Raw genomic sequence first — 13,490 nt, 5'->3', positions numbered from 1 at the left:
TTTGCTATAAACAGCGACCCAAATAAACTCTGACCTTGGCGGAGCAGTCATGAACGGTCTGAGGTCTCGAAAGGAGTCACGTAATAGTAGTTTGTGTGAAGTGACTAACAATTTATGATTCCACGTGATTAGAAAAGAAGGCACGTTTCATTCTTGGGAGTAGGCAAGTTGAAACATCCGCTAAGAGAGCCACCCTTGAAAATGTTTAAGATTGCTTTTAATACAAAAATATTTGATACCTTAGAGTATCACCAGGTTATGAAAAATTACATCTGAAACTTCAATGTATCACAGAGATTGAAAGCATCTTAATAAATAGTACCAAAGGCAGACAGGTTTACCTGAAGCATAATGATTTTAATATTTTAACAAATAGTAAATTTCTTACTAATATTGGATCAAAAAAGTCTCAGCAGTGTTTCTTCCTTATTACTCATGTTATTGTATACAGCTGAATTTGCTGGAAGAAGATAAAACTTCCTGTCCCTCAATGTCATAATTCTCTGGAAATCTTGTGATAAAAACGATTGGGGAAAATAATTGTATTTGTAAAATCATTTTCATTTGCAATTTGTTTGCATTTATGCCAGTTCACCAAAGAGACTGAGAGACGGACTTTTATATTTGTTTCCTGTTTTTCAACTCTCCTTATTACTGAAGATTTTACACAGTGGCCGTAAGACTTTATTTAGACTCGGCAGCAACTTCTATATTTTGTTCTTCTCTGCCTCTGGTTACCTAGTTATTGCTTTGCCGTCTTTATCAACATGGCTGCACATAACACTTGGAGGATTTTATTAAGAACCTGGACTCAGACTGATACAAATAAGGCTTCCTCTAGCCTCTACAGGATAACTTATAAACTTATGTCTGTTCTAAGGATGTTGACTGCAAAGGAGGACAGGATATTCCACTCTTTCAAGGCAGAGACCCCTTCTTCTTCCTCTCCAAGCGGAGTGTAAAATTCGTATTGCAAACCCCTGTCCTTGGGAGAGATAACTGGCTTGTAGTAGTAGTAGGTTCTGTTCACCTGTATTAAGAAGTCTACGGATTCTATTTTACAAGGATGACGACCAGAGTAACTTTTCACCAATCCCATGACCTAATCAGTAAAAAGTTCACTTAGTTCATGAGAAGTCCGTTCATGCTAAGAACTTCCTGTGTTACCACAGCTCATTTCCCTTCAGACTTCAAACACATCAGCATACCACCTCATTACAAAGCTTTCCTGAGGCATTTAAACTAGATCCAGTAAAGGTGGTTTTATTACAACGAATTTCATTAGGTGGCGAGTCATACAAAATAAAAAAATAAAAAAGAAGAACATCATTTTCTTAAACCATGTGTTGTCCCAAATACTTAAGCTGAAATTCTGGAATGATTTTTTGCATACAAAACTATGGATTTATGACTGGACTTCTCCGTCTTCTTTTTTTTTTTTAATGTTTATTCATTTTTGAGAGTGTGAAGAGAGAGAGAGAGACAGAGCATGAGTTGGGGAGGGAGAGAGAGAGAGGGAAGGAGACACAGAATATGAAGCAGGCTCCAGGCTGAGTTGTCAGCACAGAGTCCGATGTGGGGCTTGAACCCATGAAGCGTGAGATCATGACCTGAGCTGAATTCAAACACTTAACCCACTGAGCCACCCAGGCACCCCAGACTTCTTATATCTAATTCCCTGCCTTAGAATCAGAATGCGGTTTCCATCTGAGTAGTTGTATACATACAACTAGACATGGGCTCACCAGTTGCATTGTTCCCTGGGATGCAAGCATTTTGGAAAAGAAAGCAGAAGTTAAAGGTGTCTTTTGTTTGCCAGGATAAGTTCTACTATTAAACGAAGGAGACACCTGACTAGGACAGTTTTCAGATGCTTTTGATGATTTACTCAACTGAATGGTTGATTTCAGTCTCTTGATTAAAAAAAAAAAAATATATATATATATACATATATATATATGTATATATATTCAGTGATATCTATAATTAGGAGACCATTTTTCTCACTGGCTCTACAATCAGTTTCTCCTTTAACCTTAGACAAGTCATTCAACCTCTGTGGGCCTCAGTGTCCTCATATTATGAAATGAGGAGGTTGCTTTAATGATTTCCATTGTCTTCCAAATTCCCAAGATGTGCATTTGTTAAAGTGTTTGATTATTGGGCATAAAGATGGAGAAATGTTAACAAATCCTGAGCCCCACTTAAATTTGTTTTCAAAGTTGGCCTTGAGCTGTCATGAGATTGTTACTGTACCACATACCGTATCTATTCTCTTCTTCTGTCCCTCTGCTAAGCAAAGAAAACATTAAGGTCTACACATAAACTTCTGCCATATAAATTCTCAAAACAATTATTAGCAAGAAGGAATGGCATTGAATTTTCTTGAGTGCAGCTGTTTTATTTCCTTTCACTCCTGGCCTTTGAGGTTGCCAGCCAGTAGAGATTTGTAATGTTCCTTTTAGAGAGTGAAGTTGAGTTACAATGTTCATTCAAGTAGTCATGGCCTTGACTTTGAGCTTCCTGTATATATTACTCTGTGCTCAATTAAGCTACTCCTGCCCCCAAATTCCATCCCCTGAATTCTTATTCTTATCCAAAATCTTTGCAAGCTTTTTTCCCCCACCAAGTTGTGTTTCTCTTACAGTGTAAGTTTACATACACACATTCTAATTGTTTAGATAACTTGATCAGATGATTATACCAGCAGATTCTGAGTGCTTAGCCTAGCTTTAATTTTCAACCTTCCTACCCAGTGTGCTGTTATTGTCATGCAACAGTTTAAATATTTACTACAAATTAGTGGCTCTGTGACCTTCATGGGGTTAAGATAACAAATGCTGCATTTTAACCAGATGTGGAATAAGTGACTGCCTGGCATAGTGTGTATATTATGAGACAGATGCCCACTTCAAGTAAAGATTATTTATATACTAAAAAAAAAAGTTTATGGAATTATTTATCTCAATAATCTTTAGCCACAAACCAAACTTAATGGAAAGACCTTAAAAACTTGGGCATGTATGACCACATGGGTAAATATATTCACTGATGTATTGCTTCAAGACTACAGGTATTTTGTTTCAAGACATGATACTTGAGTTCTCTCTTAATTACTTCTATAGTGACTAGATTTGGTCCAAATTCATTAATTCCTTTAGAAGTTATAAGCATAACATGTCTGATAAACTTGAAATGTCAACCAAAAACTTCAAACCAAGACCACTTTCTGTTTGGCCAGTTAAAATATAAAAAAGTGCTAAGAAATGCTGAATATATTTTTCAAACTGTTTTTCCTGCTCTTAAGTTTTCAGAATCCACTGTGTTGACATAATAATCTTGTTGCTATAGTGTTGCTTGTAATTGCATGGTAGCTAATAGTCCTTCTATGAATCATCTCCAGAATAAAATTCATTCCAGAAGGCAGAAACGTATTATTCCATTTGATTAAAAGGCTCAATTTATCACTTACATAAAAAAAGGGGGTGGTATGTTGAAAAACTGATATAAATCTCATTTATCGTATTTATTTATCCAACTCTTTGTGATGTTTTGGTTGAAAGAAAAATGCCCTGGCTGTTTTACCTGTGTAGAGTTGTAAACCATATAGCCTAGCTGCTCTTTCTTTTGGCCATATATTACTTACAAATTATATATTTTTAAAAAATATTCTATACATACCACATTTATGGTTTTGTCAAAGGCTCCAAAATTAAGTTTTTTTCATGTAAATTGAAGAATAATTTATACAACATGAGCCAGACTCTGCACAGATACAGATTCACTTCTGTTTTCAGACATTTCATAGGTTAGGAAATACCTGTCCTAGACCATCTGATTTTTGTGATTTCTGATCTTTCTTAAATGTCTTCAAATTGTTCCCAAATAGTAGTGCTTAACCATTTGAGTGACTCTTTGTGCCTAATGAATGCTGTGGTTCCACTCTTTCCAGTAAAAATCTTTGTAAGCAATTTTATGGGATTCGCAGAAGCCCAGTGTAAAAATACCAACCTCAAACTGTTTTCAATGACTTCTCTTTTAAATAAAATTATTTGAGCATACATGCCTATATATATGAAGATAGGTCATATAATATTATAAATATGTATACTGCATACATGCTCAAAAATATATATTTATTCAAAATAGTGTACATAGACTCTACCTAAATATACATTAGAGAACATTTATTGAGAAATTGTAAAAGACAAGAAAAACTAAAAATAAATATGAAGAAGGTCTAATATTTTCTTCTTATACCCCAGGGGATTGTGTCGTGTGCCACTTGGGGCACACATACCCCTCTTAGAGACCTCTAATCTGTATGTGTGCCAGAGTTTGAATCTTTTTTTATAGTCAATAACTTTGGGATCTTGAATTTGATCTCTATGCCAAATTCTCATTTCATTTGAAAATTTGTGGAAAATAGGAGTTTTCTCAAGAGATCATGTCACACCTTGGTCAGCAGATAATGTTTAGTAATTTACTGAGTCTTTTTATACTTTAGGATCTATTTTAAAACCACTTAGTTGAGGGGCGCCTGGGTGGCGCAGTCGGTTAAGCGTCCGACTTCAGCCAGGTCACGATCTCGCGGTCCGGGAGTTCGAGCCCCGCATCGGGCTCTGGGCTGATGGCTCAGAGCCTGGAGCCTGTTTCCAATTCTGTGTCTCCCTCTCTCTCTGCCCCTCCCCCGTTCATGCTCTGTCTCTCTGTCCCAAAAATAAATAAACGTTGAAAAAAAAAAAAAATTAAAAAAAAAAAAAAACCACTTAGTTGATTTAAAGCAAGAATTCCAACATCCAGGGGCCCCTGGGTGGCTCAGTCAGTTAAGCATTCGACTCTTGACTTCAGCTAAGGTCATGATCTCACGGTTCTTGAGCGCTAGCCAGTGTTGGGCTCTGTGCTGACAGTGCAGATTCTCTCTCTCTCTCTCTCTCTCTCTCTGTCCTTCATCTGCTCATGCTCTCTCTCTTTCAAAATAAATAAATAAACTTAAAAAAAAGGAATTCCAACATCCACAGAACAGTCTAAAACTGAGTCAAATAAATGCTCCTCTCCCACCCCACCCCCAGTTCCTTTCAATACCACACTAATGGCCTTGGCTCTGGGATTTAACTCCAAAAGAGAGGATTATCATGTTCCCACCCTGGTCAGTATAGTAATTGAAAAGATATTTTGGACTGTTTGCTTTTAATAATTTTTTCTTCACATTAAGAAGGCTGCAGCCATCGTGGTATGTCTTGTTTTCATTTTGTTTTCTCCCCAGGATGCTGACCTGTTGGATGTAGAAAGCAAACACTTTGAAGACTTGGAGTTCCAGCAGCTTGAACACGAGAGCCGCCTGGATGAGGAAAAGGAGAACCTGACCCAACAGCTCCTGCGCGAAGTAGCTGAATATCAACGGAACATTGTTACCAGAAAGGTACTTTAGCCAGGCGTCATTCAGTGTAAAAAATCCAATTCACCTCTCTCTCTCTGTCTACCAGCCTTTATATCTGAACATCTCTGTGTGTGAAACCACATGTGACGCTGGAAAGAGTATGGAGCCTGCCATCTATATACCATGGGGTGCTCCAAACTAGATAAACTGGCATGTGGTCTAGTTATCATTACTTAATGCTACAGATGCATTTAGAAATAATATCTGGTTGTTTCACATGCGTGGAAACCGAGGGAGAGAAAATCAGAAATCTAAATATTTGTCTTAAGTTACTTGCTTTTGCAATCATAGTAACTGGATTTAGAATAACTCTGTGAACAAAGCCTATTTTGGAATTGTCTGTTGCCATTGTCCGTAGTTGTCAAGCTAACTGGTAGCTTACAACCATTAGAAATAACCCCGTGGAATGCCATGCACATTGCTGGCCCACCCAGTGGCCACACCCAGATGTCCAGCCCAGGATTCACCTCTTTTTCCAAAATTTAGACTCACATCCCAGGGCTCGGTACTAAACCAATAAAATTGAGGGAAAGGAAGATGAAGAAGGTGACATCTTAAGCTCTCAGTTTAAATAAGAAATTCCATTGTTATTTTTTCCGTAAGGCGTCTCCCAAGATGATGTCAAAAATTCATTTATAATCTAAAACAAGATTTCCTGTTGACTTCTGGATTCTTCAAATAGATTTTTAAGTCACTTGGACTATATTGACCTCAGGTAAAGAAAAAGCCTTGAGCTTGGGAGGTCAGAGAAACTACCTCACAGTCTCTGGGTAATGATAATCCCTGGCTACCACCAACGAAAATGTGGCCGCTGCTGATCCAGTTGTAAACACTTTCCTCCCTTTTCCAGAACATACTGGCAAACTTTTGAATTGTCTAACGTGCATCTACATATGATCATGTTTTTCCCTGCAGGAAAAGATTTCTGCCTTGAAAAAGCAAGCCAATCACATTGTTCAGCAGGCTCAGAGAGAACAAGACCATTTTGTAAAAGAAAAGAATAATTTAATAATGATGTTGCAAAGAGTAAGTATTTCCTTTTCAGCTCTGGTTGCAAGAAAACTCAGGTGCCAACTTGGGGAAAGTTGCTTCCTTCAGAGCAAGTACCTTTTACTTGTGAATAGTGAATTATAATTTAAAGAAGCTTTGTAATATATATTTGTATTTAATCCTCCACATTAATAAGCTGATGATCTGTGAATAATTAACCATAATTCAGAAAATAGGCAAGGACATTTTCCTCATGCTTTTTCCAGTGTGAAAATTCAAATTATGGAAAATATGTACATTTTCTGATTTTCCTCTTTTAAATCGTATTTTTCATCGAATAGGCAGAACATATTCTGCTTTTTTTTTTCTTTCTTTTCTTTTTTTTTTTTTTTTTTTTTTTTTTTTTTCCACTATCAAATATTTGGCTCCGCTGCTGTGGTATTTTTAACTCCAGTTATTTGCATGTGGCAAATTGCCACATTGAGCTTAGTTAGGCTTAATTAACTAGGGAGACATCCTACATGGGTGACAAGATCATCCTCTCCAAAGGGACTGTGTGTTCACATCTGCCCAGCACCTAAAATGGCTGCATTAAAGGGATTCCTTTGCCCAACCTGCAGCCTGATCTTCTGACATAGTCCCTGGCCTAATGTTAGGTCTAAGACGCTGAGAGGTAAAGTTAATGGGGCTAGTCTCAGGACTGAGCCTTGTATCCAGGCCACTAACTAGGATGTGATCCTGAAAACATGAGATGGACCCAGAATGGGGTACAGGAGAAAGAATGATGGATTAAAGGATGAGGCTGTACCGTGGTCCCACCTAGAAGAAATGTAGCTGCAATATTTTCATCTTAGCTACTCAGCTATTTTTAGGTTGAAAAGAGAGAGAGAAGTGGTCCTTCACATAGAATTATGAGTTCACTCAAGGTGCCTATGTAGCCCACACAGATCCCTGATAGCTCCTCCTGCTTCTTCAGCACCTGGAAATCCCTGAATGGTTGTATATTTTCCATCCCTGTCTCCTGTTCTGGGGATGAACTCTGGTTCCACTAACCTCCTCATCACCCTTTGCATGTGATAGCCAAAGGCACAGCTTAAATTAGATAGTGTAATATGTAGTATTTAAGTAGTTTCTGAACCTTTAGGAAAAATGGGGGGAAAGTCTCATAAGAGATAGATTTTTTAAATGGGTAATCACAATCATAGAAATGCCACTTTCTCATTAAAATATATAAAGTATAATTCTATTCTAAAAATTGTGGTCTAAAGGTTATGGTTTATGTTTTCCCAAATTGATCTATAGATATATCTCAATCTTTATAAAAAAGCTTTTAATGTTTATTTTGATGGGGAGAAAAAGCATGAGTCAGGGAGGGGCAGAGAGAGAGGGAGACACAGAATCCAAAGCAGGCTCCAGACTCTGAGCTGTCAGCACAGAGCCCGATGCAGAGCTTGAACCTATGAACCATGAGATCATGACCTGAGCTGAAGTCAGATGCTCAACCGAGTCACCCAGGTGTCCCTAGATATATCTCCATCTCAATCAAAATCCCAGCAGACTCTTTTATAGAAATTGACACAGTCGATGCTAAAATTTACAATTGATCTGCATTATTTATGAAGTTTATATTTGTGAATTTGCCGGCTCACTAAGATCTATTTGTAGTCCCCAAATCAATACTTGTCTTATGGCTCATTGATGGACATGTGCAGAACGGTGGCAATTTGTAATCACTCAGCATACACCATCCCAACTGAGGTTGAACGAAGCAACACTCTGCCTTTGTGCTCCAAGTGTCATAGAGTAAAGAGATGTGTCCTTTTTGTGGGCTATTTCGTGCTATGTTTTCACATTTTTTGTGCTTTTCATTGATGATTTTGCTGTTTAAATTACCTCCCGAGCATAGTGCTAATGTACTGTCTACTGTTCCTAAGGGCAGGAAGTTTGTGATGTGCCTTATGGAAAAAATACATGTGTTAAAAGAGCTTTATTCAAGCATGAATTATAGTGCTGTTAGATGTGAGTTCAGTGTTTAGTAATCAACAATATATCTTAAATAAGATGCCTTTGAACATGAACACCCAGAAAGCAAAATTATGTCTTGATCAGTTGATGAAATGATTTCGACCAGAAGCCCACAGTAACCCAACTCTGTCTTTTCGATAGGAACAACAGTTCAGTATTTACTAATGCAGTGTTCACGGCAATGTTATAGAACATAAGACTTACAAGTAATAAGAATCAACTCTGTATGAAAATGCCAAGGGCATAGAATAACCAGAATAACTTTGAACAAGAACCAAGTTGGAGGATTTATACTATTTGATTTCAAGGTTGCCTCTAAAGCCATATAGTATTTAAAATGATGTGGTGCTGACACACAGCCAGACATGCAGATCAATGAAACCAAACAGAAAGCCCAGAAATAGACCCACACATATACTGTCTATTGATTTTTGACAGAGGGTTCCAAGACAATTAATCCAGTAGGGAAAAGAAAGTCTTTCCAACAAATAGTGCTGGATCAAGTGGGTAAACATGGGGAAAAAAGAGCGCTAACATGTCTGTCCTCACACCATGCATATAAATTAACTCAAGGCGGATTGTAGCCCTCAACATAAAAATTAAAGTGATAAAGTTTCTAGAAGAAAATGTAGGATTGCAAGTGCACTTCCCTGGCCTTGGGATAAGCAAAGGTTTTTTAAAGAGAGAATGACAAAGGACTTATACCCAGAAAATAACAAAAACTCCTATAACTCATTAATGGTCAATAAACACTCAATAAGTAATTTTAAAAAAAACAGGCAAAAGAACTGAATACAAACACTTCACAAAAGAAGATATACGAAGAGACAATAAGTCACATGAAAAAATACTCACTATCATTAGTCACCAGGGAAATCTAAGATTGACTAAGCTTAATAGATTTTATGTTCCTTCAGGAAAAAGAAAATCTTTGTAATCTGGAAAAGAAATACTCCAGCCTCACTGGGGGGAAAGGGTTTCCTGTCAACCCCAGTACTCTAAAAGAGGTAAGCTATGATTTTACATGTCCACTCGTATCACCTTGGAAATCAAGAGATGTGCCTCAGTTTTATGTGATCAGCTAAATAGGAAAACGTTCACTTAAGTGACTTAGAAAGCATTCAATGCTTTTATGGTTTCCCTGCCTTTTATTTATGCTTTGAAGATTTCAGGGATTATCTTTGTGTCTAATGCAGATGCACTCGGTGTGTGTGTGTGTGTGTGTGTGTGTGTGTAGACTGTTTGACAGTGACATTGTGGGTTAATTTGGAGTTTCAAACAAGTTGGGATTCAAACCAATACTAGTCTTAAATTCTCTTCTCTGCAATTTTCTTTTTCGGTTCCTCCTCTTTCTTACTTTATGTCTCTTTCTCCTAAGTCTGATAGCATGTGAAAATGCCTCTGCACATTTGATAAGATGGTCTGGTTTCTTCCTTTCTCTGTCTCTTTTTTCCCCCAATGTTGTTTCTGCTACTTCCCTCCTTAAATTAGAAAATACTATTTACATTAAGCTATATACACTCTTTATTCCAAACATCCACCTTTGAAATATCTTCTTATGGAGCTACACCGCTACAATGGGACAATATTTTAACTCTAATTTGGTTATAACCCTGACTGAAAAAGAAAATAGTCATTATTTCTTTAGCATGGTTGACACGCCATGTTGCATTAATTTCAGGTGCACAACACGGTGATTCAGCAAGTTTATATATTATGCTATGTTCACCACAAGGGGAGCTATCATCTGTTCCAATACAAAATAGTTTTATTTATTTTTATTTTTTCCAGAAAGCTAAAGAAAAAGCTTGCTTCTGTGTAATAACAGAATAAACATTTGTGTAATAACAAAAAAACCCACTTTATTTATAAGTATCTGTTTAAAAGGCAGCAGAGTTAAGACTTCCTATATAGGGAGTAGTGTGTGTGTGTGTGTGTGTGTGTGTGTGTGTGTGTGTGTGTAGGTATATGAAGTAAATGCTCATCACACAATAAGTATGAATAATGTGTACCTCGGAAGCAATTTGAACTGTTTCCACAAGAGCTTTATTAGCTCATTTAGTTTTGTAGTTCCTCTCTATTATTCAGAACACAGAACTGGCAGATTCAGTGAACAAAGGGTAATAGTGGTTGGAGTATGGTGGAAGGAGAGAATGTCAGTGAGGTGGGTGGGGACCAGGCCTTGTGAGACGTGTTAAAGAAATAGGGCGTATCATATATGTCTGGGTTATCACGGAGTGAGTGGTTTTAAGCAGGGAAATGACATTATTCAATGTCCACTTGTTAAATGTCACTCTGGGCTGCTCTTCTGGGTTCTAAGGAGTAGGAGGAGAAACAGAGGAACCAAGGAAGGAGGTTATTGCAGTGGTACAGGCTGGAAATGCTGGTGGCTTGCCTTCACACCATGGCAGAGAGAGGGAGAGAATTAGCTCGATGTGGATAAATTTTGGAGCAGAGTTGACAGTTCTTGCTGATAGATTGGATGTGAGGATGAAGTAAATGAAGGGAGGTGTTGGGAATGATGCCATTTTTCCAGTTTGAATAATGAGCCTGATAGTGGGGACCTTTTTCTGAGGTAGTGAAGACAGGAGAAAGCGTAGTTTAAGAGGGAAGATGTGCAATTTGATTCTGGACATACTGAGTTTGAGGCACTGTGGCATCCAAATGAATTAGGCTCTTGGATCTTTTTACCCCTTAGTATAATAATAAAATCTTTCCTTTTCTGTTGATGGATTGTTCTTTTTCTCTGCAGACTCCCTGTTGCCAAAAGCCCATTTGGCTTTTTGACTCTTCGTATGTCTCCAACGCTTGTGTTTGTTGAGTAGCTATGTTCCCTTTCATGGACTAAGCTGACTTGGCTCATGGGATGTTTTGAATTTCTTCCTTTCTTCCTCTCTCTCTCTCTCTCTCTCTCTCTCTTATTCACTGCTTCACTCTCTCTATTTTTTAACAGAGTGATTAATTTATATACAACTCTTTTAAACAAGTCCCACTTTTGATGAATGGCATACATTTTCGAAGCAATGAATTAGGTCATATGGTTTATGACGTGTGAAGAATAAAATGTTGGTTTTGAAGCACTGCACTGTCAACTGAGCAAAAGAATAATTTAAAGTGGTGACTCTTCACCCTCATTCATTATCAAATAGAAAATGAAATTTAACAACCCAGTTGTCAACTTCCTTTCTTCGATTTAATCTTATGAAACTTTACATGGTATATATTGCCATGAAGTGCAAGACTGTCCTCAGCAGCATTTTTAAAACTACAGTTTTATAAAAGAGTCAACTTTAGCTTTCTCAAATTGTTGTAATTATAAATTCTCAGTAAAACCTTGCTTTCCAGCCTGAAAAGTTTGCTTCCCCAGCATAATGATATCTTACCTATCCTGGAGCCACTTTTTCTTTTTAAATTTTTTTTAAATATTTATTTATTTTTGAGAGAGAGAGAGAGAGAGAGTGGGAGCAGGGGAGGGGCAGAGAGAGAGGGAGACACAGAATCTAAAGCAGGCTCCAGGCTCTGAGCTGCCAGCATAGAGCCCGACGCGAGGTTTGAACCCATGAACCACTGAGATCATGACCTGAGCTGAAGTCCAGCATTTAACCCACTGAGCCAGCCAGGTGCCCCCCTGGAGCCACTTTTTTAAAGGATTGATGGGCTAATAGAAGAGCCCAAGTGTTAAATTTCACTCAATTTTACTTTTAAAAGAGAAATACTATTCTGTATTCTTTATTCTATTTTTTCCAACTGTTTTGTTGGTGTGGTGAAAATCATGATTGGTTGGTACAATTATTTTGGATGAAAATTTATAAGTGCCTTTTCCTCAAATATAAATGGAGGAGTTTTGATTCTTGCAGGTTTTGATTCACAGACATGTTCTCTAACCTGAAGCTGGAACTGAATCATTGAACTTAAAAGTCAATGAGCAATTCTCTGTCCTGGGGTAGAACTGAGAGTTGGGGAAGCTACCTGGAATTGAAATAGCCTCAAACTACAACTCCACCTGAGGGTGTGTGTGTGTGTGTGTGTGTGTGTGTGTGTGTGTGTGTGTACACATTTGTCTTGCTAGGGAAGGCTCATGAGAGGATGAGTATCCCTTTTATTCTCATTTAGGTGAGATGCCTGAAAGCTAGATTCCATTACAAATAAATGACTGCTTATAAAATGTCTTCATACAAAACCCAGAAGCCCTCAGCCTACTGTTACTCACACTCTAACTCATTGGGAAACAGAAGAAAAGGGGAAAATCTAAAAATAATGATTTGTGGGAAAAGCTCTTGAAGTATGAGTGATTGCACTGTAAATTTTATATCTCAGATTTTCGTGTATGTGATTATTTTAAATGTTGTATAGTGACGCCCTCATTCAGTCAACAGAATGAATGGCTGACACCTCTGGATATTTTGAAATCAAAGGCACGGGTTATTTATAATATAATCATCCTGATTTCACCTCCCAAAAATGTATTTGTAGTGTTTGGCGTATCAGTTTTCAAGATTAAGCGTCGTAAATCCATTTTAATGGCTGATGATTCCCTTAATGAAACATTTGGTAATACCACAGATATTTGGCTGTGCCGCTCAAAGCTAACTCCATTGTACTGGGAGCATTAATACTCTCGCATGCCTCAGCTTTTGCTTTCTTTGTGTTTAACTTCTGAATTCCTCCTTTTAGGGCTATATCAGTGTAAATGAAATTAATGAGCCATGTGTCAATTCCACGAATCTATCCCCTTCCTCTCAGTTCCCTGCTGATGCTGATGCTGTTGCCACTGGGCCTCCCACAGCTGTGCCGGTGAGCCAGCCACAAAATAAAGAGGTGTGTTGGCATGACATTTCATTCATTCACTGCTTTCCTCATGTCAAAGATTAACCCATGATTACCTGAAAGGGAAGGTGTGTGTGACCAGTATACATCTGGTTGACCAGCGGGCCGGAGTGATGCCGGGTTTGAAAAATGTACCAATTTGGGGTCCTGTTCTGTCGGCCATGATACTAGAAATCATGAGATGGATGGTACAGAGTGGAGTAGTAGG

At 37.9% G+C, this 13,490-nt stretch overlaps 1 protein-coding gene across 4 annotated transcripts in view; it reads left to right on the top strand.

The window, feature by feature from the left end:
- Nucleotides 1-13,490, top strand: part of PHLDB2 (pleckstrin homology like domain family B member 2) — a 235,671-nt gene that overhangs the window by 186,807 nt on the left and 35,374 nt on the right. For all 4 annotated transcript variants that reach the window (XM_030328599.1, XM_030328598.1, XM_030328596.1 and 1 more), the window contains 4 exons: nt 5,267-5,422; nt 6,356-6,466; nt 9,373-9,462; nt 13,130-13,273. In XM_030328599.1, coding sequence (XP_030184459.1) covers nt 5,267-5,422; nt 6,356-6,466; nt 9,373-9,462; nt 13,130-13,273 — 501 coding nt within the window. The remainder of the gene's footprint in view (nt 1-5,266; nt 5,423-6,355; nt 6,467-9,372; nt 9,463-13,129; nt 13,274-13,490) is intronic.

The sequence above is a fragment of the Lynx canadensis genome, chromosome C2, assembly GCF_007474595.2.
Source record: "Lynx canadensis isolate LIC74 chromosome C2, mLynCan4.pri.v2, whole genome shotgun sequence".
Lineage (NCBI taxonomy): Eukaryota > Metazoa > Chordata > Mammalia > Carnivora > Felidae > Lynx > Lynx canadensis.
This window is presented reverse-complemented; position numbering and strand designations above follow the sequence as displayed.